Genomic DNA, 24,448 nt, shown 5'->3' with positions numbered 1-24,448 from the left:
TAAAGCGAAAATGTACATTAAAATACGATCACGAGTCATTATCCACATCTGAAATTTACTAGCGGTTAACTCTTTAGCTAGTTCTCTCTCTTGCAGGTTGTTATACGTCAAACTTTCACCTTTTATTCTTAAACCGACGTACAATTAAGTATCGCGTGATAATAAAAAGATAAGAGAGCACGCAGTGTAAAGTGGAAGCAGAAGAAAAATAGCGCGGTACGATTCGTAAAGTGAGGTTAGGTGATCGGATGGCTGCTCGAAATGCGTACACGCGTTGCGTACACTCGTCCATAATCTGCTGATCAACTCCTTAATCGATAAGGAGAAAAAGGTATTTGGAAACTGCGTCGTACTTGGAATTCGGATCGGATCAAACGATAACAGTTTGAAAATCACAAACGTCACGTGGTACTTAATTACGAACCTAATATACGGCGTCGAACCTCGAATAGACAAACCGTGTTTGAAATTCCGTTTAAACACGTAGCGTTTTTCATCAGCAGATATCGTCTATCGTATTACCAGAGTTATATATAAGTAATCCACGAGGTCGAAAAAAATGCCAAGTGACGGAAACAAAACCAGGAATTGATGTACGATAAGTACGAAAGCACGATCGGCACAACGAGGCAAAGCGTGTGAAACATGCGTGCATTTGGGGACGTCTGGAATATTGAGGCAAAAGTAAGATAACGTTTTTTATTTACGTGTTATTTCATCTGGCAGGTAAATAGGTTTAAAGAGTAATAATAAAATTACGTTTAAAGTTACTCTTGGGCTCACAGCGAATTCGTGCAATTTTTGGGTGCGCACGCGCAGCTTATCGCTCACGTGTACAACTGTACACTCGCGCGCACATTCGACGCAACTTTTACGCTATTATTGTTGTTGAAGGAAGGTTCAGTTTACTTCATGTATATCTTGGGTGGCAGTGTGGTCTAGCGTCAGACTCGTAGCCACAAAGAACCAGAAACCGAGTTCGAGTCCACCCGTGGATCACAGGGAATAATTAATTCCTATTCTGAACTGCACACCCCTCCGCACGAGAAATTAACGTGGGAGAAACTGTGGGACTTCGTCTTTCGGAAAAGAGACGTTTAGCATCGATAAGTGCGCAACTTGGGATTCGATTCTTGAATTCATTCGAAAGAGAAACGAGTATTGGTAAATTCTGCTCTTACAGATAATTAAGTTGCAAGTTGATTTATTTGGCTCTCCGGCTCTCGTATGGCTTCTAGCCAATCAACTTGTAAATGATCTGTATAAGTAGAATTTACCAGTACATTTCTCTTTCGAATGAATTGAAAGAATCGAGCCCTTGGAGTGGCATAACGGATTAGTACACTGGAAAAAAATGGTCAATTCGAAAAAATATTCAGTCCGATACCGTACAGATGAACATTTTAGTTAGTTTAACCGAACTAACTGAATTCTTCGAAAATTTTCGAATCGAATAGATTGAAGGATAACACTCTCTTACATTTTCAATGTGTAATTGTGATAATATTGCAAACTCTTGTTTTTAAATCTAAAAGACGCGAGACAAAAGTCTCGATTATTACCTTTGCGATATTTTATTTCTAATCATCAGTCAGAAAATTATCCTTTTAATTATTAATTGTTATTATTTTTCTGTATATATGAGCGGAGATTATATAATAAGAGAAAGAAAACATATATGGACATATTTTATATATAATAATATTTTTTTATGAAAAATTTTTTACCTGCAGATAAAAATCAGCAGAGATAATCAGTTGCGTATTCAGAACATTTCGTCGCAACATTTTGAAGCGGTTGCCTCAGGGTCTTCGTATTGCAGATTGTGTACCATCACTTACTACATACCTACCAACAATTATGTTTTCGAGAAATGTCAAGACCACGCTATTATGCGGCCCAAAAGAGTTGAGAAAATCTTTTATGTTTGAGGTACGTAATACGTCCTACAAACGTAAACGACCCCGAAATCACTTTGTCACGCAAATCTATTATTTCGACATTTCTACGAGATCCTCCTCAAAGCGGAAAACGTTTTCCTACGTAGGCTGCGACGTATTGGGCGGAGGAAGGACACCGTGTCGTCTACATTACTCCGATGCCTCTGGATAGACGACCGGCGGCCTGTCACGACAGAAAAAATCCAGCGGTCGCGGCTTTTCTTAAACTAATGAGATTCGTGTAAGATTTATGCAGCACGGGGTAGCCTATGTGTTTTTTTTTTTTTTACAGAGTATTCCGTTTGTCACCGTTGTCATTGCTTTTCGAAGACTTTTAGATACATCTTGGACGCATCATTCAGAAAAAGCAATTTAAATAAATTTATTGTAAAATTAATTTAATTAACTTGATTTAATTTAATTTAATTTACAATTGTCAATTTAATTAAATTTAAATAAATTTAGATTTTGTTGTATTTAACAATATTACGTTCAAGAATTTCACGGAATGTCCGCACACATATTTCACGTAGCGTGTGGCAATGTCTTAATATTTATTTACGCAGATACTTGTCGGATTACGAAGCTCTCGTGGAGCAACTTTTTAAACTGCATACCTACGCAGCCGTACCTTCCGTGCTTTTGATAGACGAGCTGGACGATTATCTCGACGGTTTGGAAGCTGCTGGAAACGATTCGATTATGCACATCGCCAGAATCTGCGCCCTGATACTCCATTCGATGAAATCGTGTTCACGGGTCTTGAAAAAGAACGTAAGCGAGAAATTACATGTGCGATAAAAACAAATTTCTGCTTTTCCGAATACAAAAAATCTTTATTCCTTTTTTTTTCCTTCAAAAATACGCGTTTTACATTTTGCAAGCCATAATCGCAGAAATCATTATTCAGCAGTGCTGGAAATTTATTTTCAATATTGCAAATGTTAAATCTTTAGTCTTTCGTGTTATCTGTATTAATTAATTTCCAATTTATGCCAATTCATCTCGACAGATAATTTTCCATTTTCTATATAATTCTTCTCGGATTTTTTCAAGATTAATTTGTTAATTCGAACAAGTCCATGCACAATAATATGTGAAAAATTAAGTAGCCGAGAATTATCGTTATCTTCTAACGATTACAGGTACATGTGTGCGCGTGGACCAGCTCGAGTCTCACCAATAACTTTATTCAAACAATGTACTTTCGCAATATCTGGAATTTGACGGAAGAAGAAGATGGGAAAGTGATATCAGTGAAGAAGCTTTCTATTGGATCATCGTTCGAACGATCGTACGTGTATCATAAATTCGAAGACGGGACGCGCGTTCTTCGACAAATATTATGCGATTCAGCGGAGACTTAATTAATATACTTTGTAAATAGTTATCTCGTTTTTCTCATTGCTTTTTTAGAAAAATATAAAAAGTTCGGAATAAAAGTTCTATAAAAAGTTGTTGCGTGTAAAATAAACTGCATCGAAACCGTTGCGACTGACTTATCGATAAGACATGTATGGACACGTATAAGGATATCTTTAGAGAGATGAACAGGAATGAACAGGAAAGAAAGGGTGAGGGGGAAAGAAAGGAAGCAGGGCGGAGAAAGACAGGGAAGAGGATGAGAAAGAAGTGAGACGACTGGAAAAGGAGAAGAGGAAAGAAAGAAAGGAGAGAGGAAGCGAAAAAAATCACATCACATATTGCATACACTACGAATGGAATTTAAAAAAAGTATTTTTTCTTATTCTCTCTCTCTCTCTCTCTCTCTCTCTCTCTTTCTCTACGGTGAAATTTATTTAGCCATGCTTATGTGTAAAGCATTTTTATCATTTCACAACACACTGATTAGCCGTGCGAAATGTAGACAGCAAACGGTAGAAAGGGAAAAAGGGAAAAAAAAATGAAAGAGAGCAGAAAGAAGCGCAAGTAGGTATGTTGTGTGTACATATGTATGTACATACGCACGCGATATTGTTGACACGATGATAATTAGTGGAGCTTCGTCGGTGTTTTGGAAGCTGTGTCAACAACATGGCGCAACCAATCGAGCTCGCTTTCCCTTTGCTCCATGCCGCTCTGCCTCTCGCGTAAGCAAACAACTCTAAACGCTCGATCTACCTATTAATAAAGCCCGGAACGAGCATTCAATTCGTGCTTTAAGAACGCGTCTCAACTGACAATGAGATGTAAATCGACCGAGAACGAGCGTGTTAATGCGAGCACGTAATGTATTAAATAATTCCGTATAAATGTCAAATAGCTCACAATGTTTTTTCATATCGTTTCGCATTTCAATTAAATTTCTCAAGGTTGCATTCATTGATCTCACGTTATCGTTATCGTTGTAATTCACTTTGAATTATAATTGTTTAACACACTTTATTTTATTACACACTTGTATATATAATTACATATTTTTTTATGGAAAACTTTTTATTGGGTCGCGCTCTTTTTTATTTCAGGATATCGTCGTCACAGATAATTATGCCGAATAAAAATAGAAGCTTAAATTAACGCGGGGGGCAACAACGTTTTCGATACGCGCCATTTTACTTCAATTTGTAACGAGAACTAGTCATTCATGCTGAAAGGACGAATCTTTAGATGAAGGCGAGTCGATAATTGCAGCATCCTTTGTCAGATGTCCAATATAAGAAATTTTAATTGATATAAAATTCTTCGCTGATTCTCCACGTTGGCTCTTTAAAATTCCACTCGGCATGGCGGATAACGCCGACGTTCCCCCTCTCGAATGCACTCGCTCTACAAGCCATCCCCAACCGCAGGCTTGTTCGCTGTTAAAAGTTACATTCCATCGGTCAGACAACCAGTTTTGAATCGGTTTCGAATTCCCGATGACTCACATGCGATCTTCGATCGCATCCGGCACGTGTGTGTCGTGCATCCGCATTGCGCGGAGCGGGAAGAAAGAAAGAAAGTGAAAACATAATCACCGGACATAATTTCTGTCTGACTTCGCACGCTTCGCGTTCCGAATTTAATTAATTCGCGCTGCAGTAATGAAGGATCTCGTTGATTAGAGAGATTAATATTAGAAGAAGCGCGCTATTTTATATTATATAATTCTATAGTTCAATAATTTCATTATGTCGTATATTTTACATAGATATAATAATCAAATTAATCGATTTATTCTTTATTTATTGTAATTTATGAATTATGTAATACAAGTCGAGTCATCAAAAATTTCTATGCTTTATGATGCGAGAACAGGGTTTTAGAAAAGGGAAAATTTGTATGATTCCTAGTAAAAAATTTTTTATAAAGAACATATATGAATATATGTTATAATTATATATAAAATATATTCATATATGTTTTCTTCCTCTTGTATAATCTCTAGTAGTATGTACATACAGGAAAAATAATCAGAGGAAGAATTGAAAAAATAATTAAAAGGATAATTTTTGCATTTTTTTAAATATCAAAATGGAAAAAATAAAGTTTGAAGAAGTGAGATATATTGGCCACATAATAATCGTGTATTAAATATGATTATATATAGAATATTAGTTATTAATTAATATTAAATTGTTTTTTAGTTATTCTTCTTATAATTTTTCTTATATATGCACAGAGTATATATGCACAGAGATTATACAAGAGAAAGAAAACATTTATGAACATATTTATAATCATCTACAATATAAAAATTTTTTCCCGAGGATATTTTTGATTTTCTAACATTTTGCTATTTTGCAGATGTAACTGTAAAATTTCTACAAAAACATTAAAGTAACTTTGATTGAAAAATGGCAGAGAGAGAGGGAGAGAGAAAATGAGAGGGAGAAGATAGGGCAAAACGTTGCATTCGAGAGGAGTATCGAAAGTACATTGACCGATTCATCGAAAGATAGAATGGATCACCATCATCACCATTTCTTTAAGGCTGCACAACATTGTAAGTGAAAAGAAACCATCTATCTCTGTTCCTCATATGCGATAATAGTTGCTTTCCATTTACATCAAAAGTCAGATAATTCTCACCTGTGACGTCATAACTCAGTTAAATGCACGTTTTTTTTGCATGCTGGCAAGTGAGATTCAACTGAGTTTTTATCCACAATCGAGACCATGTGCTTTAATGAATGTAATAGACTCACATTAAAAGTGAGGCTATGGATCTGTATTATTATGCGATAGCTTTATGTCACCAAAATAAGCAGATAAATACAAAATAACATATCTTACCTGCGAGTATAAAATACTCACATAACTGAGTGACTCAGATCACTTGAGTGTAAATGGAAAGCAACTAATGATTCATCTGAAAGAATAACGGGTTTTATTTATTTAAGCACTTCTTCAAGGAGATCCTGTTTCATTTACCAAAGAAGCATCTTCTGGAAAGTGGATCTATCCTTAAATAGTACGTCACTTAAATGGTACATCTTGTTTTCAATTTGAAGTTTAATCTAGTCTTCGATCCAGTTTAGCATTTTAATTTAGTTCAGTTTAATTTTCTATCTTGATTCTCTCGAACTTTTTAACCAACCAAGTGTTCTTAAATGGTATGTATGTACAAAATTCCAAAGCTTATAAATTTAAAAAGCGATCGTCAAATCGTAAAACGTGCGTTAAAGTTATCAGTATCAGGATCGCGTTTTAAATAAAATAGTCGAGAGAGACGTACCGATGTTGTGTCAAAAACGCTATTATAGTCATATACATTATAGTCATATACACTATTATAGTCATATACATTATAATCATATACACTATTATAGTCATATACATGAATTGGAGGCAGAAAAGGAGTCAAAGTTGCTATGTTTTTCTAGGCTCAGGGAGTATCGTATGCATCCCTACTCCCGACAGGGATCGGGGCCCCGCAGCATTGGCAAGAGGAACGCAGTGGCAGAGTGCCGGAGTGTCGGAGTGCCACACACGAATATCAGGCCGTTGCCGGAGGCTGCTCCAGCGGCCTGGCAAGTGGCAAGTGGCAGTTGATCCGCGGCATTCGCTACGGTTGGTCACGGCTGGCACGCTTCGCGCGGTCATCCGAATCCGGAGAGGAATTATCCTTCCTCGGCCCCGTCCATCCTTTTCTTCGTTCCGAAATTCATCGAGACAAAACTCGGCGCGGGTCATCGATCGCAAAACTGATGAGTCTCGCGGTACGCACCGTTCGAATAAAAAAGACAGATGAACGGGAATGCGTTGTGTATGCGGGGAACATAGGAATGTAGCGGGTGTATGTGTGTAGAGTGTTGCGCGCGCGTGTTGGCGGCGTGTTTTTTCAGGCACAAGTTCCTCCGTTCCTTCATCATTTTCTGAGAAACGCATCGAGAGGACTGGAGAGAACACACGATGGTGTTCCTGACGATACGAGCCACCGTGTTCCTGTTGCTCATCGTCGATCTCGATGCCGCGGCGGCTAATACCGTCACGTCGGCTAAGGTACTCTCTCTCTCTCTCTCTCTCTCTCTCTCTCTCTCTCTCTCTCTCTCTCTCTCTCTCTCTCTCTCTCTCTCTCTCTCTCTCTCGAGCAATTTTTTTTTTTTTTGCTTTTATTTTTATTCCTTCACGCGAATTGTCTCCTCGAGGGACCCTATCTTGAATATTACCTTCGGCCGCCATTGGCCACCCAAGCGCTTCAAAATAATTTTGTTGATATTGCAAATGCAACAACGAGACCCACGCGCAAAACATGCATTCCCCTGCAAATACAGTGGTGTTGGAGGTTTATAACAATGGCGCTGGTTTGTCGATTCTCGCCACGCTTACCGAATAGCGTTTATCGATACATTGCCACTTCGCTGCCTACAACCACTGTAAATTTGTAAATTCGTAAATTTCTGTAGAATTTACAAGCAGTGGAGTGTAAAGTTTTACATTTTATTTTGATTTTGCATTTTCTTCTGATTTTTGGATCAGTAAAAACAATATCTTTCGATAAAAAATGTTTCATATAAAAATATAGATAAATATACATAATAATAATTATATAAAATATGTCCATATATGTTTTCTTTTCTATAATCTTGTCCACATATATGGAAAAATAATAAGAAGATAATAATTGCAAAAAATAGCTTCTGCGTTTTACAAAAAGTATTAAATATTCCACATATAGTCGTATTTTATACCTATACGATTATTCTATTTATATATAGTATATGGGCAATTTTTTTTCTCATTTCTTTAAACTTTTTATTTTAAAAATGCGAAAATTAATATAATTTTAATTGTATTAAAATGATTTATTTTTTAATTCTTATTATTGTTCCTGCATGTACAGATAGAGATTATACAAGAGAAAGAAAACATATCAAGATATTTTATATATAATTATTACATATATTTATATATTTTTTATATAAAAAATATTCTTGATGCAAAATATATTAGTATACTTACATTTTATTACAGATTAAACTAAAACGAGAAAGAGGTGTTGGAAAAATTTCACGAAACGATCTATTTTTTAAATTAAAAATTTCAATTTAAAAACTAAAATAACTTAAAGCGCAGAAAAAAGCATAAGAGCAAGAATATAAAACGCTGTAGCGTAACATTTAAAGAATTATTAAGAGGAAGCTTAAACGAGCGAAACTTTCACTGTTCTTAGCAATTGTATCAATTTAGCAATTATACCAATTCCGTTCTGGAGCAGCGATAATTTCGCGCCGACAACATGAAACGGGGAAGAAAAACTGTAGGATTGGCGCCCGCAATTTGCCTCTGATGACAATGATTATACGTTTACTGCACATAGTGCACATTTAACAGGCAATCGAAGAAATTATACTAAATTACAGGTTCTTCGGACGTGTAAACGATTCGTGAATAAAAACACATTTATCTGTTTTTAAAATGCAGCAGATGGGGACAGTTTGGACATGTTTCAATTGTAAATAGCAAAATGTTTTTTTTTTATTCTTAAAACTGATAGCATTGCCGCAAAAAGTAAAGGAAGAAAAAATCAAAGAAAGATGACGTCCAATTAAATTTACAATCAACGCGATAGTTATTCGTAGGAAGATGCCGGATAACAATGGAAAAGTTAAATATTCTCGCGTGACGTGTATTTCACGATGGGTCGTTTGCGAAATTGTAGAAGAGAACGCATGCGAGATTATGAAAAATCGAGCGGTCCGATCAATTTCCGTGGCGATAACGTACTCGCTCATGCACGCGTGATTCTCGATGCAGCGGCTGAGGAGAAAATCGTTTTCCTTTATATCGTAGTCATTCGTTTCCTCCTTATCAAATTAATTATGATAAAAGGCGACCGAGCCACTACAACTATTCCGTTCCCGTCGAGGTTTCCGCCAGTAAGACGTCACGCTGTAGTGGAGCAATATCATATCTTTGACTATTGCTTATATGTAGTTGAAGAATTATATATTTAACGAATATGTAATTAGACGGCTTTATCATATGAAACGTGTACACTTGACTTTAGAACGATACATGGGGTGTTTCCTTTATTGCCTTGATCTTCACAAAATCTTTCTTTGCATTTCCTTTATTATTGGGAATATCCTTTTATAAAATCATAATAAAATTAACGTTCCTCTGTTCTACAAATTTTCAGCTTTTCATTACTTTTTGAATTTTATTTCTAACTTAATTAGAAACAAAGTGGCAACTTATACTCAAAGCCGCGTGGAGTGTGATACACCCCAGTGTACCGTTTATGTTTCAATTTGGAGGTCTACCGTTCTATTATAGGATTTCTGGGAGAAAATTTTTTTATATAAAAACATAAATATATATAATTATATATAAAATGTGTTTTCTTTCTCTTGTGTATCTTTGGTTGTATACAAAAAGAAAAAGAATTAAAAAATAATTGAAATAAGGATAATTTTAACATTATTCTTTTAATAAAAAGTGAAGATTGAGGAAATGAGAAAAATTGTCTATAATCGTACGTAAAATATGATTATATAGATTATATAGAATATTGTACAGTTTGATTGCAATTTTACTTTTTGTAAAAAAAAAAGAAAATACAAGAATTATTTTTCTGATTAATTTTCAATTATTCTTTTTATTATTGTTATATTATCAGTGATGTTATGGATCTTCTAGATCACTGCTGGAATAACAACTTTTCTTCGCGAGAACGTCTCGTGCGTCCAATTATCTAAGAACATTGTCGACGCGTCCGCGCTAATTGTCTGCCTCGTTGTAGAAGAAAATGTATCAGCATTTTTACAGGACGTAAATTTTTCTCTATTACAGGAGGAGTGCAGGAGAAGGATAGCTGAATGCACGATGAACGGTGGTGGCAGCACACCGGTGTGCGGAAGTGACGGAGTCACGTATTCCAATCAGTGTCAAGTCATTTCTAAACAATGTCAAGGCGTGTCCGTTCTCATCAAACACACCGGTCCTTGTCCAGGTTTGCACCTTTATCTCCTTTGACGCAAAAGTTTGATAACAAGAGTTTATACACCTGTGAAGAATTTGCGAGGAATTTTTCGAGTTACAGCCCAAGAGTTTTGCTTCAAATTCCTTTTCTCCCTCCTCTTTTATCTCTCTCTGTCTCTCGCTCTCTTTCTCTCTCAAAATTGCAGGTTTTTTTTCCTATTAGACACAAAAATTAAATTAGCATCTTCTTGTTGAACATTTGTCGTGATTTGCCACATGTATACAATAGATGAAAGTCAAGTTAAACGAATGACACGACTTTGCACGACTTTTATATATCCAGAGACACCGGCGTGCTTCTCAGCAAGGCTGACCGCACGACTGGGCATAAGGCCTATCTGCCAACCCGACGGAACGTACGCGCCGGTTCAGTGTCACGCTGAGACCGAGTATTGTTGGTGCGTAACGCCGCAAGGCTGGCCGTTGCCCGATACAACGGTAAGATACAAAAAACCGAAGTGTTTGAGAGCCGGTTCCAGATCTGCTGCTTCTACTAGGAGCGGCCAGAGGCGACGCTCGCCGACTAGGAAACAGCGCAGGCAGTACGTCAGTAATAGGCATCGAAATACCTGCGATCGTACCGAGAAGTCCAAATTCAACGGGAACCTCATCGAGAACTTCAAAATTGAATACAGGCGGACCAATATATCCGCTGACGGTAAGCGCGGGCAATCGTTCGAGAATGATTAGTCGGTCTTCTGATTAACGTGATTAACGCCCATCAACTGGCGCGAAGCGAGCTTGTATCTTAAAAAAAAAAAAAGAAAATCAGAAGGTTGATATTATACCGCGCACGTAATTTCTCAGTACCTCAGTATGGCGAACTGCATTGCTTTCCTGTTTGATAGACGATAAGAATGTCGAACGGGTGTTGTCGTGGAAATTCCTTATGCTGGACCAGAATGCGGACGGTTACTTAGATAAGGCAGAGTACAAGGAGCTGAGAAGACTCGCCAAGAAGGCGGTGAGACCGAAGAAGTGCGCACGCACGTTCGCCCGCACGTGCGACCTAAATCGGGATTTAAAACTATCCAGGCAGGAATGGGGTGCTTGTCTCGCCAATGATTTCACTCGTAAGTTACATACGTATTATACAACATACGCGTCTTCTTTCAAGTTAAGCGTTGAGCAATGGCACAGCGTACATGACGAGCGTGCACACACGCGCAATTCTTAAAAAAAGAAAAAAGAGGGAATTTAGAAAAAAGGAAAACATTGCGTTTGTACGACGATTCCTTAACGTCGATATAGCGTCGTTTTCTCTCGCATTAATGCCGAAATATAAATTAAATTTGTTTAACGATATAGTAAATTTAAAGTTTTATACGTATAGTGGCAATTTTTAAAGATTATTGAAACATCGACTGTCAAAATAAAAGTACCTATTTCTTAATTCTTAAATAAAGATAATGCATGAACACTTCTAATGGAGTTTATTCCTTATAGAAATTTAATACTGTAAGTGATTATTTGGCTAGTGATTATATAATTACTTATTTTGAGTATTAAAAGTATTAAAAACAGTGCTTTTAATACTCAAAATAAGTAAGTAATTACTAGCCAGATAATCACTTACAGTATAAAATTTCTGTAAGGGATATACAGCTCTAGAAAGAAACATGTGTAATGGGAAATGTCTTTTTCAAAAAATAGTAAAAAAGAGGATTAGGAATAAAGCTAAAATTTTATTGATTGTCCTGTACCGTCAAACCTGAATAAGCTTTATCTACAATATTCTGCGACGTTCTAAATAGCTTCGGGAAACGCCACCGAGAGAAGTTTTAGCTATGGAATTTAAAAGGATTGTTTCACATACCTTTGACTGCTCCTTGAGGCTGAAACTTGTGACCTAATATAACACGCGCATCTCTTAGATTTTAATACTTAATAACATATTTCAAGGAGAAAACAATCGGCGCTGAACACTTACAGGTCATGTCCCTTGTTAGTTGCTGCATTTATGCTGTCTCACATCGTTTATCATTGTACCACTTGCACAACTTTTTTTTATTGGAAACCGAATTCTCATTTGTAGTCTTAAACGATCTCTTGCAGCCTTTGATCTCCATAGAGTCACGTGGATGATTGAAAAAACTGAATTTTCGCATGCAGCATCTGTATACAGCAACTTGCTTTTCAAGCATCCGTTTAAAAGGAGTTTAATGATGCAAAATTGTGTAAAAAGCCAACATTTTATGGGACTCTTCTAAAAGAAAAGAGAGAGTTTGGTTTTCTATGATTATGTAAGTGTATTTATTTATTTACTTGATGTTATAAAAAAGTTAGCGAGACAGACAAGAAGGCGCACTTCCTGTATGACAAAAAAGATTTTTTAACGAGAATTCTTCAAAAATAGGTGCATTAAAGAAAATATCAGGATATATCTGCCGCGTCCTCAAGAAAGTTTCTCAAAAGTTTGAATCTACATTAACGTGCCGATAGATAATAACCTGGAATAGAAAGAATCTATTTTATGAATTGTTTTCTAATTAAAACATTTCTCTAGCTAGAGAGAGCTCAGTTTATCATTCAAAACTTTCAAATTTAAAAGCCTCTCGAAGCTTCTGGATTTCAATTCAGCTTTTCACATTTTTCCCGATCTTCCGCGATTAAATTCGAGCGTAAATAAAAAAATCACATTTAGAAACAAGTTGTTTCCTGTTATGTCCCGCTCGTTCTGTACGTTTGATTTCAAGGGGGTATTGTAGAACGTGCGGAGGCGTATTCCAGACGAAAGCTTTGCGGCACTTGAGACACGGAAAGTTGAACCGAACGAAAGGGAGAGGAAGGACAATTCTCCGTCGAGTATAATCAGGCGGAGGAGGAATGTCATTTCGGCGTCTAAATCGCGGCTTAAATTAACGACGATACCGCCGCAACAGGATGTCACGCGTGGTCAAGGACCACACATGTGCATGGCCGTCGTGACGACTCGCTTAACATTTGTGAATCCTGCCGGAAGTTGCCTACACGAATGCGCGCGTGCGACCGGCTGCTGAGGAATTGAAGTAATTGACCTCATGTACGAGCTAAATTCTCGCCCATGCGTCATGACGACAATGATTATTTGCTATTTATGACTGTCTAATAACGAGTAAATCGCTGCGTTACTTCTCTGTGTTACTTCTCGATGAGATAGTCACGATAGTCGGCTCCGTTTGTATCATTTCAAATATATATAGAATGAAAATTTCTAAAGAATGGAAAGAATTGATGGAAAACTAATTTATATCTGTAAAGAATATAGTTGTGCGAGCGATAAAATGGCACAATTTCTTTCCAATTTCAATACATCTTTATATTATTAATTTAAATATATTCTTACAGAAAAGAAATACAATGCATTGAGTGTAACAGTTCAGAGAAAACATGTATGAATAGATTTTATATATAATTCTACATATTCATGTTTTTATATAAAAATTTTTTACCGAGTGAAAATATATCCACGCCCGTAGTACATATATTTTATACGCCCACACACGCGAAATTTCTATCTTTGCTGAATTATAATTATCAATACTTGCCTGTTCGGTGTTACGCTAAAGAATCCTGTGGCGCGTCAATGACACAAAACAAATTGTACATATGTAGATAAAACCGATCGGCTGAGTGATTGTCATTGTTATCATTTAGTACGTTTGTTCTTGTCGCTGAACCCCGCAGACCAGCGTTCCGAGGTCCCTGAGACCCAAAGGACACGGGCCAAGGACCGAGGTGAGTCCCAGTCCCCTTCGCATGTGGCGTCGAAAGCGCTGTATGTACACACTTCTTTCTCCCCGGAGAAACTCATTTTTAACGATGCAATCCTGCGAGGTTCAACGTTTATTAAAACTACATCCTCTATTTTTAACAAGTTTTACGAACTAAGTAGAAAATAATTTTCTCTTTCTTCGGGAGGGATTTTTTAATATGAGTCGGAGACTGATACAAATATTATACCATTTTATCCTACATCATTTATACCAATATTAAATGCGCACATCAGCGTTACATGTATTTACTTTCTTTGTTGTTAATTGGATATTTTATATTATATTGAAGTGTGATAATTATTTATTATCAATATTTGATAATAAATAACGACCTTTCTCAATGCGCCGTATAGTATTTAAAAGAATATTTTTGCTTTGGCAGTTTAAAAGGAGAGAGGAAGGGAGAAAAAGAGAGAAAAAGAAGAAAAAGAGGAGAGGAAGAGAGGAAGAGAAAGAGAGAAAATTAATTAATTTTCTTATTTGATTAGATATATAGAAAAAGTAGACTTGTGACAAATTTATGTATTTCCTACAGTTTTGAAAGGTAGTCCAGCCTTCGGTAGTCCTATTCAATCTCTGCCATTTAATGAGGACCATTCGGATACGAAGGAAGAAAGCGACAGTAAGTTTCACAATTTGTCATTATAACAGGTGTATGTTTATACAGAGCGAATTTGGGAAATTTAACAAAAATTGTAAGATACACATCAATTCGTATATAGCATCTCAAAGAAACTATCTTAAACGACCCTACTCCTTCCTCCATCCCTCAATTCGGTAATTAAGTTGAGTTTGAACTTCACTGCGAATATATTGATCTCTAAAGTCTCTCTAAATTCTTCGATACCTTTTTCTTCAAGACTTTGTATAACGTAACATTGGCTTTATCGTCAAATAAATCACAGTATTTTTGCAGATTTCTACATATGGAACTGTGATTATTTATTAATGTTTTTTTTTCTTTTGCAGCAAGTGACTGCATATCGGATAGAAAATCGGTGTTGGAAGATCAGAGGCAGCGACAAACGATGCATTATGTTCCACAATGCATGTCCGATGGAAGGTATCATCGAGTGCAATGCTATTCGGGTTATTGTTGGTGTGTGTATCAGGATACAGGCACGCCGATACCAGGAACATCCTCGAAGGAGGATCGCACGCCGAATTGTAATCCAGTCCCGACACCCAATAGACCTATGAAAGGTAATTATAGTCTGTTTTCTTGAAAATTACTCGTTGTGTATACATTTCAAATTAAATATATTAATTCTCTGATATTCATAGGATGTCCAGAGCCAAAAAAACAACAATTCCTTCGGGACCTAATGGATCTCATGCAAGAGAAAATGGAAGCCTCCAACAACGATTCTAATGAAACTACTGTTAAATGGCCGGTTCCTAAAGAGGAAAAAATAGCCACGTGGCACTTTGTGATGCTTGACACGAATAAAAATAAGGTATTTGACGAAAGACAATTCGTGATCGATCTTTCTCTCATTGATATCTATTAATAGGGGTATATTATAATAAGTATAAGATAATCATTATTATATTCGATGTTCAACATAAATAGTGGCAGAACAATTTTTCAGTCAACTAATCACATTTATAATTCTTAAGGAAATGTTTATAGAGAAAAGAGTACGATTTCGTTTCTTTTCTTAACTAGATTCTACTAATTGATTTTTTAATTAAAATCAATGTTCCTTAATTACTTTTTCTCAATTACTTTCTTTTTTCTATCGTAATTGTCTAATGGCTCGAAAATATCATTGGTAGTTTTATACGCGCGTATTATATACACATATATACATGTATATATACATATACAGGTTTTAGAAAAAAAAGAGTGGAAAAGTTTTCGCACAATGGTAGCGAATAATAGACAACTCCGGAGATGTGGCAAAAAATTACCGAGATATTGTGACATCAACAATGATAGAAGAATCAGTATGACAGAATGGCTCAGCTGTCTCAATGCTCAGCGTCCGACAACAGGTGACACAATATTTACTTTTAATTTGCTTCTCTTTTATGCATACATGTACGTACATGTATGTGTGTATTTTCTAACACTTGTAAATTTTGAATAATTTGAATACATTTCAGCTGACGATCGGGAGAAAACATTAACTACGCCGAAAAGAATAGGCCCAAACCCACTAGACCAGTTTCTCAACGATGATGACTAATACATTATGTGATACATTGTATTTGCGATCCCATAAAGAGGCACTCATTTTCTTTTTATTATTAAGCTCTAAAACAGCTGGAATTCTTGGAATCACTGTAAGCATTTTTCTCAATGTAATAATACTTCTCTGGCATTTTATTAGGTTTAAATTTTAACGATAAGCGTAAATTCTTATAGTTAAAATTCTCAGACTTTTTTGCAATTTTTAAGCGTAATCTTTTATCTGATTGTTTATTCTCTCTTTGCCCATTTCTGAAAATTGATAATTATCAACATCATTGTGCAATCGTCAGTATGTGTGTACTCTTGTGTATGACCTAGTCCATAAATAATCCTCTAAATAATTAAGCTACCTTATACTGGAAACAAATTCAATTTAGAAAAAGATCTTCAATAAAGTAATTTTTATAGCATTTTTCTCAACACTCTGAACTTTTGTTACATATCTTTATCCATTTGCCTCTTCAGTCACAGAGAGTAGCATTTTACATATTTCTAGTTTGCGAAACAATTTGTAATTTAGAAACAATTTTCTAGCGTATTTTACTTATAGACACACATTTTTTTATGAACACAATATTCCACACAGTCTCCATTGACACGGAGTTTTTTTTTATATAAATATAGAATACTTGCTATATATTACAGAGATAGCATATAGGCATTTGGAAGCACTTGTAAGTCTATCGTTTTTAAAAAATATAAATCTAATTTCTGCATGTGCGTATTTCCATATATACATGTATAACGATACTTTTTCATTTTATATACATATCTCTCATGGTTTTTACAGATTTTAGATGTTTCTTTCTTGTACAACAATTGTATATCTTTCTCTTCTTATCGTAAATACACAATAAATATGGGTCAAAATTCAAATATTCCAAAATATACGTCCATAATTTATGTAAACATAATTTGTCGGTGATTACAGTTGCCTCTCGAGTTTAATCCATTCTTTTGGCACCTCGCGTTCTCCATGCGACTAGCAGATTCCACGAAAAGTACAAGGAGAAACAATGAACCTGTGAGGCTAAAAGAATAAAAGCGTACCAAAGTACGCCATATGGGAGACCCTGAAAATTAAAACATGATACATATATGAACAAGTTTGTCTTGTGTTTTTTAAGAATAATAAAATATGAAATTGGGAATCCGTTTTTCCAAAAAGAAATCTTGCAAAATTGACGCTCGCATGTGTTTTTCTTTACTTCCAAAGGTTTAATTGATAAAGTTTAATGACTTTGAAAACGATCGTACCTGCCACAAATGAATGTTCTCAGATTTGCCTATGGTTAAATATGTCCAGACGTCCTTAAAGTAATACACAATGGCATAAATCAATGGGCCGTAGCCTAGCAAAATGATACCTATCATATATTTTTGCAGCGTTTTAATCCTATTCCTTTTAATCGCGGAGAGAGCGAGGAAAGATAATAATAAACTAGTGCACCATATGTATTCCCACCACAATGGCTGAAATAGAAAAGAAAATAAATCAAGTTAAGTCAAGTCAAGTCAACACTATAGGTTCTATCTTTGTTATTCATTAAATACTAAGAAAGATAGCACGATATTTGTCGAATTGTCTCGTTAAATAGTATCTTAATTAGTATTACGCTAAACTGTACATGTAATAAAGAAAGAGACAATGTACAGAAAGTATACTTTAGTGTTTTATCACGTTACGTTTACGACAAGATTAATCCACAACAAAAGATATTTGTTATCAAAGTTATTAAAGTGTTATATAATCGCTTTAATAACTTTTAATAAATTTCCAGCCAGTCAAACGATTATATTGAATTTTACATCTGTAGACAGTCAAGATATCTTTTTATTATACCTGTGGTATTTGTAATTCCTCGATTTCCAAGATAAATATATCCAGATGATCTAATATGTCTGCGGACAGTTTGGCGAGCATGACGAAGAATAACAGGTAGTGAAAAAATATACAATACTTCAGTCTTGATTTGTTTGTCGCACTGAAAACAAACGTAAACTTGATATTTTATAAATTTCAACGAAAACGATAGAGGATATTATATATCTCATATTTTACACATAATTTATAGATTTAATTAATTATATCATATTACATCAATATTTTTACTTCCAAGCCTATCCATCCAATGTATACAATAACAAATTGTAATCCGAGTCTTTGCTCTCAGTACCGGGTGTACTTTGACTCGATTGGTACACGATAACATATACGTGATATCTAGCTGGCGTAAACAGTAGCTATTCAAACAGATACGTCTAGCCAAATGGAAATTGATATTATCGTGCCATTGGATGAATGAGACTCGCCGGGAGATAACCATCAGATAACTTCTGCTCAGTTTTCCCACGAGTTCTCTCTCACCTGACTTGATAGTGAGTCGCGATTTTCTGTCGGTGACCATAGTCGCTCCCGTCCGTTCCCAGGGCCTGGGAGAGCGTAACTTTCGAAGCCATAATCGGCAAGGTACGGCAAGGTGTCAATCGATCTCTTCTTCAAGCGGACGACCGAGAGGACACGGGATTCATCCGAATGACTCAAGGGAGCACAGATCAAGGCAATTTATTGGTTTATCGGCGAATGTTTAACTATTTTTAAACTCTGTGCAGCCAGATGGGAAACGGAGAGTGAGCTCGGTGGCCTCGTCGGGCCTCGTCGGGCCTCGTGGCTCCGGAGTACCTGGGAGTAACCCAGGCCAGGGCGCGCGTAATGTCCTAGGGGCGAAACCGAGGCGAACACGTCAACCTCGTGCGCCTTCGAGTGGAGTTTCAAGAGTGCGCTGAGTGCCCCTGTCATGTACGATCCGGAGCGTTAACACTGTCCCAGGCGTTCCGTATTTGCGGGGAGACTTCGACGACGCGCAATTTGCAGTTTTGTTTTCTCGCAGAGCTAAAAACCAGTCGGGAGGTAGCGTGCAAGTGCGACAGGACACGTTTCGCGTGTACAGCGGAGGTGTTTGATCGATCGGGTCGCGCGCGTTAACGCTCCCGAGTATACACCTTGGATAAGAGACGAGTGGAGAGAGCGCGTAACGCGAGGATGTGAGTTCTGTCTACGTCATATCGCTGCCGGCGAGACGGCCGTCGACACGTGGAGCGTTTGTTCCTTTTCTCTCCGACGCGAAGAGAAAAAGAAGAAAGATGAACGGTGCAAGAAGTTCAGCTGAGAGGAACAGATCTTGTGTGACACAAGCGATGGCACCTCCCAGCCTTGGCATCAAAAATGACGGCAAAAGCAGTCTAGTTAGATAGTATATAGAAATCCGTGGTATGTATACGCTCCTGGTGAAAAAATTCCTCATATTTTCTTAGAAATTTCCTAAGAATTTCTAATTTCTCACATTTTACGTTGACGAAAAATTCTGAAAAAACATGTCAAACTTCTCAGATACTTTCAGAAATGATTGGATGAGAATTTTCAGTATCTGTACGTATGAAAATATTTATTCAGATTCCTACAAGATGTGTTGACAGGAAAAATCTGAAATATTTCATTATTTTGTTTGAATTTTTTCTGAAAAATATTCCAATTCGTGTAAAAATTCTGAGAAAATCTTCATAGAAATTCTGGGACATTTTTTTTTACAAGGGGCGTATGCGTTAAAATCTCTTCAAGGGTTGGATTACATTAATTTGGAAAAAATATATATATTACGTTCGATACATCGAATATTCGCTTATGAGATATCCGCCGAAAAACTTTTCGTTCAATTATAAACTTTATTTATCGATTTGTAACAGTAAGGGTGTCTCAGAAGAGTGAAAGACACCCACCTCCTCGTATTTCGCTCGCACTGAGATTTATGTACATGTCTTCTTTAACCCTATCTTAAAATTACTCCGTCCTCGCTGCGGTTCGCTATTACGAGCGTTTATAAAACTCGTTGTCAAGATATATAAATATTTCTATCGTTCTACACGGAATAGAACTCGAGCTGCTCTCAATAACGCGATGAATTTCTCGCGCGGGCACGTATTTTTTAAAGCTATTCCCTGATATAAATTTATATCAGTTTGCATCGAGCGCTAGAAAATGCCACTGATGGAGTCGGATACTATGGGCCGATTTCACCGTCTCCGATTAACTTCATCCTCCGATTAAACTCACTCTTCGTTTCTTTCTAAAGAGACTTCTAAGAGGGAAGTTAGAAAGAGATGAAGAGTGAGTTTGATCGGAGGATCAAGTTAATCGGAGACGAAATCGGCTCATACGTGTATACCTGTCCCTGGAAATTGCCCTTTCCTTTACAAAGGTTTCGACAACTCTTTTAGAAAGAGTTTTACACGTTGCTTCACGCTAGAAGGAAAGGGCTGTGTGATCAGGTACGCGTTTTGAATGCCGTAAAAGTAGGATCCTGTCAATCGTTCGCGGTTATCAATGATTGCGCGTCTAACAAGCTCTCGCTCAGGAGGATCGAGCTGTTCATAATCGGCGCGCTGACGGTGTTCCCCGATCTGTTGTTACTGAAGGGATAAAAGCTGTCGATATTTGTGTGAAGAGAGCAGGTACCGACCTTGTCCACCGGCGAGACGCGATTCTCGTTTATTCCAAGCTGATTTACGTCGTTTTGAAGTAACCTAATGTAAAGCTCGACGTGCCTCTGGCCGCCGTTACGAATCTCGAGTGTCGGTATCCAACGGAAGTAGCACTGCGTCCAAAGCTCGAGACTAGAAACCGCGTACAAAGGTCTTACAATTGTCGTCGCGTTCTCCGTCTTGTCGGCGCTACGGGGAACGAATAAAGGGTTGTAAAACAGCAGGATATCCTGATCGTTGAACTGCTCCCGCCAATCCCATACGCTACGAAGCACGAGAGGCGTGTTGGGATCCTGAAAAATCCAAGATGTAACGTTCGGCTCATGGGCTACTCGACTCGACGCATTCGAGATAGTGAGAAAGGACTTCCAAGTAAGATCCATTACCATAGCTGCCACCGCCCGATCTCTCTCGCAGTTGAAAATGAAGGTGTCGAAAATGGAAACGTGTGCAGCGTCCCACAGCGTGGTCAGATACGTTTCCGTGAATTCAAATTCCGTTGGATATTGGTGACACAATTGCCAAACGCAGTCGAGGTACAAGAGAAACAATGGAGACTGTGTGAATCAAATAAAAAAAAAAATGGATTTCTTATTAAACGTTTTAATCGCCAGTGATCGTTCGAAGCTGGAAGCCAGGTCAGATGCTATGCGTACCTTTTCCGAATTGGTTTTCACGATGTGGCCTAATCTATCGCAAAACGGATGGCCACCAGCGACCCATTCTTTTTGCAACAACGATTGAAAACCTGCTATAGTACGAAAGTGATGATCCAGCGACAATTGCGCTAAACTCGATATAACGCAGCACAAGTCTCTGGCGGCACCTTCTAAAAACGATTCTCGTTTATAACAGAAGTCTCGACTTGGTCGTTTGGCGAACTATCGACTTTTCCGTTCCATATGGTTAACGTCAATCGTAAAGTCGATTGCCTCTGTCTAAAAGATTCCTCTACGTCCGCCGCACTTGCGAAACAGATTATCTGAACAACTACCTTGTAAGATGACGGAAATTCCTAAATTAAGACGGTCGCAGACTTCAACTGTCTTTTGTAGGCAATACGATATGTATTTAAGCCATTTCGTATTTTCTAACAGTGAATAAAAATTATTATCTTGAATCCAGAATTGTCTGATGTTTTCTGAAATAAATAAATATACATATCTTTATTCTCCCCTTTCTCGCAATTCGGACACTTGGAAATATCGGTCGATTAAAAGATTTACCTGGTGTGCATAAGCTAATGAATTTAGTAAAACTTGCCGCTATTAACTTTACATTAATTTCTTTATTCAATTCGATAACAACCGGAGGTATCTTTTGAGGATGGCTTTTACGAACATTTTCAAACATAATATTCTCCTGCATCCTCTCTGTAATCGTTGGTAATAATTCAGACATTTTTACTAAGGCCGCGCCGTGCGCATTTGTCCAGGACCATACCGGTGGTCTATTACCTTGAAAATGTCTAGCCGCATCTGTCAACTGATTGTCGGTCACAGACGCAGGTACCACTACGTATTGCGATAAGCTGCAAACAAACGGTGACTAATGAAAATTCGTCGACGCGTTTGTTTTTACGCAAATCACGTACAACGAGCGAGTTACCTGGGACAAAGCTGAAATTTGGCGTTAACCATGGACAACCTCCAACCTTTTCTTATCTCGTCGCTACACAAAGTTCTTTTCAACTCGTTTTGCCAGTCTGAAATGTCTCGGAATAGTTGCACATTCTTGTCGAGACTACTGTAATAAGCCTCTCTGTAATCAGACGCGCAAAAATTAGTATTGAGTTTTTACGATTCAACGTCGTAACTTTAACGCAACGTTTCACTTAGACTCAAGGTACAATACTGACTTGTAATCGTAGGCAAATAACAGTTGGTGTCTGCTGGGAAAAGCGTGATGTAGCAGCGCAGTCAGAAGATTCTTACCGTGGCCGAGGGGTGAGAATTTGAAAGAAAACGACCACGTCCTTAGATTCTGTAATTCATAACGTAATATGTAATTATTGTCACTATCATCTTGTAGTAGCTCATATACAACAAAATTGCTTATCAATTTCAAACGAACATTAGCCAACTCTGTTAAGCCTTATCTATTTACATTCTACATTCTTCTATCATAAGAACGTATCTCAACGTCAACTTAGATTGGTTACTCATACACATTGTGATACAAAAACTTACTTTGCAAATAATAAATATCCCTTTCATTTTCGACGGTACCGTACTGCCGGGAAGTAGCTTTCTCTTCTTGTCGCCCACCGTAACATAAATCTCATCGATATTGGTCAAACACGTATCCGTATATCCATACAAGTGATTTTGTTGGCGAGTAACGTTCTGTAAACGTCATCAACACGTTATAGATCAGTCTAAAGCGTTTACGCTTTAACGATCAAGTCGACGAACTGTAAAGTTACGCCGACGTATCCGTTATACCTCTCCATTTGAGTCACCGCTGGTGACGAAGGTAAGCTTGAAATTGGTCACCGACAGAACGCCAGATATGCCCTGTTTCAGGTCGCTGACGGGCGAGAACATAAGGACACTTTGCGCCTCGGCGATAAGAACCTCTCCCGGCAATAATTTGATGCTATTTTCAATCAGTGAATTACGTCGGCTGGAGCTGAAGGTCTGCGAAAGAGGTTATAACGTCGATTAGCGATTCTCGGATCTCCGATCTCGTCATTCGGGAGACTCAAGTGGGAGAGCTAATGACAACGTCGAGAGGTTAATTTACAAGCGACGAGAGAGCGTTTACACACAGAGCTGAATGCAGTTACCTGCAGCTCGTGCTCCTCCAGTCCCACATAACTAATGAAATTGTTGCTACTCTTGTTTTCCATGACAGGTGAGAGCTCGATGGTGAAGAGGTGAAGCCGACTGAAGCCGCTCGTTGTCACTGGATGGCCCGCTGACAGCGGGCGACAGGCGCGCGAGTGGATGTAACGCTTAATTCTCCTCTCGCATAGCTGAATCCAGTCGAATTCCTTCGTGCGGCTTTTGCCCAGCACCCACGCCGACGCAGCCGTTCGTGGAAGGTGGAAGCGCTGGAAATTCAAACCCCACCTGGTAGGGGCGGCACATACAGGCTGGAAGCCTATCTCACGAGCGGAGGCCTTTTCCAGCGAAGACTCCGAACTCCATTCCAACTATACTTTTGTCGATGATGAGTGCTACACTCTCTGCTTTAAAAAGAGAGGAGGCTGGCGGCTGGAGGAGAGTTTTGACAGATGTGTCTCCTCTCCTTGACGGGGTTAGACAAGGAGGGAGGGAGGGAGTGAGAGAGAAAGAGAGATGGAGAAAGTAGATCCAGGGAGTATATGGAAATAGAGTTCCTCAAGTATGTAAGCCGCCATATTCCGATTAATTATGACACACTTTTGAAAAAAATCAGTTTATGGAGTTTATTAAAAAAAAACATTAATTTAAATAGTTGATATACAAGTATATCTATAAAAATAAAATAATGAGAATTTAACTGTTTGTAAAACAGTATTAAAATTGTATCGTTAAAAGAATATAAATGTATTACTATAAACATAAATATAAACACATTAATGAAATAAATAAAGTGCATCCAACTGACTTCGCAATCCACGGAGT

At 37.5% G+C, this 24,448-nt stretch overlaps 4 protein-coding genes and 1 long non-coding RNA gene across 9 annotated transcripts; 2 read left to right on the top strand and 3 right to left on the bottom strand.

Moving 5' to 3' along the window:
• Positions 1 to 147: 147 nt before the first annotated feature.
• Positions 148 to 3,397, top strand: LOC139769415 (uncharacterized). 3 transcript variants are annotated; one of them, XM_071700461.1, is made up of 6 exons: positions 148 to 408; positions 504 to 684; positions 1,734 to 1,932; positions 2,048 to 2,181; positions 2,507 to 2,714; positions 3,086 to 3,397. In XM_071700461.1, exons 3-6 carry the CDS (start codon positions 1,861 to 1,863, stop codon positions 3,305 to 3,307), a joined length of 636 nt encoding a protein of 211 aa, XP_071556562.1. In that variant the 5' UTR covers positions 148 to 408; positions 504 to 684; positions 1,734 to 1,860; the 3' UTR covers positions 3,308 to 3,397. The 3 variants fall into 3 exon arrangements, with proteins under 3 accessions (XP_071556562.1, XP_071556563.1, XP_071556564.1); XM_071700462.1 differs by lacking the exon at positions 148 to 408 and having other exon boundaries at positions 428 to 684; XM_071700463.1 differs by lacking the exons at positions 148 to 408; positions 504 to 684 and adding an exon at positions 719 to 1,110.
• Magu (SPARC related modular calcium binding-like protein magu) lies at positions 3,102 to 16,708 on the top strand. 2 transcript variants are annotated; one of them, XM_071700459.1, is made up of 12 exons: positions 3,102 to 3,234; positions 5,667 to 5,865; positions 6,263 to 6,333; positions 6,746 to 7,364; positions 10,158 to 10,317; positions 10,630 to 11,004; positions 11,195 to 11,419; positions 14,637 to 14,723; positions 15,071 to 15,304; positions 15,386 to 15,558; positions 15,934 to 16,099; positions 16,211 to 16,708. In XM_071700459.1, exons 4-12 carry the CDS (start codon positions 7,275 to 7,277, stop codon positions 16,291 to 16,293), a joined length of 1,593 nt encoding a protein of 530 aa, XP_071556560.1. In that variant the 5' UTR covers positions 3,102 to 3,234; positions 5,667 to 5,865; positions 6,263 to 6,333; positions 6,746 to 7,274; the 3' UTR covers positions 16,294 to 16,708. The 2 variants fall into 2 exon arrangements, with proteins under 2 accessions (XP_071556560.1, XP_071556559.1); XM_071700458.1 differs by having other exon boundaries at positions 6,263 to 6,349.
• Positions 11,455 to 12,707, bottom strand: LOC139769417 (uncharacterized). The gene is made up of 3 exons (XR_011717552.1): positions 12,277 to 12,707; positions 12,163 to 12,195; positions 11,455 to 11,518 (listed from the first exon to the last, which is right to left on the bottom strand). It is a non-coding gene; the product is annotated as an uncharacterized lncRNA (long non-coding RNA).
• A 330-nt stretch (positions 16,709 to 17,038) lies between the features above and the next one.
• Jagn (jagunal) lies at positions 17,039 to 19,277 on the bottom strand. The gene is made up of 4 exons (XM_071700465.1): positions 18,667 to 19,277; positions 18,142 to 18,283; positions 17,556 to 17,771; positions 17,039 to 17,371 (listed from the first exon to the last, which is right to left on the bottom strand). Exons 1-4 carry the CDS (start codon positions 18,756 to 18,758, stop codon positions 17,243 to 17,245), a joined length of 579 nt encoding a protein of 192 aa, XP_071556566.1. The 5' UTR covers positions 18,759 to 19,277; the 3' UTR covers positions 17,039 to 17,242.
• Positions 19,278 to 19,729: 452 nt separating this feature from the next.
• On the bottom strand, positions 19,730 to 24,193 carry LOC139769411 (myotubularin-related protein 10-B). 2 transcript variants are annotated; one of them, XM_071700457.1, is made up of 11 exons: positions 23,626 to 24,193; positions 23,282 to 23,476; positions 23,027 to 23,182; positions 22,696 to 22,820; positions 22,446 to 22,598; positions 22,295 to 22,368; positions 22,064 to 22,210; positions 21,832 to 21,978; positions 21,494 to 21,666; positions 21,224 to 21,394; positions 19,730 to 21,130 (listed from the first exon to the last, which is right to left on the bottom strand). In XM_071700457.1, the coding sequence occupies exons 1-11, from the start codon at positions 23,686 to 23,688 to the stop codon at positions 20,660 to 20,662; spliced, it is 1,875 nt and encodes a 624-aa protein (XP_071556558.1). In that variant the 5' UTR covers positions 23,689 to 24,193; the 3' UTR covers positions 19,730 to 20,659. The 2 variants fall into 2 exon arrangements, with proteins under 2 accessions (XP_071556558.1, XP_071556557.1); XM_071700456.1 differs by having other exon boundaries at positions 22,064 to 22,368; positions 23,626 to 24,192.
• Between the last annotated feature and the right edge of the window lie 255 nt (positions 24,194 to 24,448).

This window comes from Temnothorax nylanderi, unplaced genomic scaffold, assembly GCF_030848795.1.
Source record: "Temnothorax nylanderi isolate EJ_2023f unplaced genomic scaffold, tnyl_v1.0 TNYL_tig0022_pilon, whole genome shotgun sequence".
Classification (NCBI taxonomy): Eukaryota; Metazoa; Arthropoda; class Insecta; order Hymenoptera; family Formicidae; genus Temnothorax; species Temnothorax nylanderi.
The sequence above is the reverse complement of the archived record's forward strand: the minus strand, read 5'-3'. Positions and strand labels throughout refer to the sequence as shown.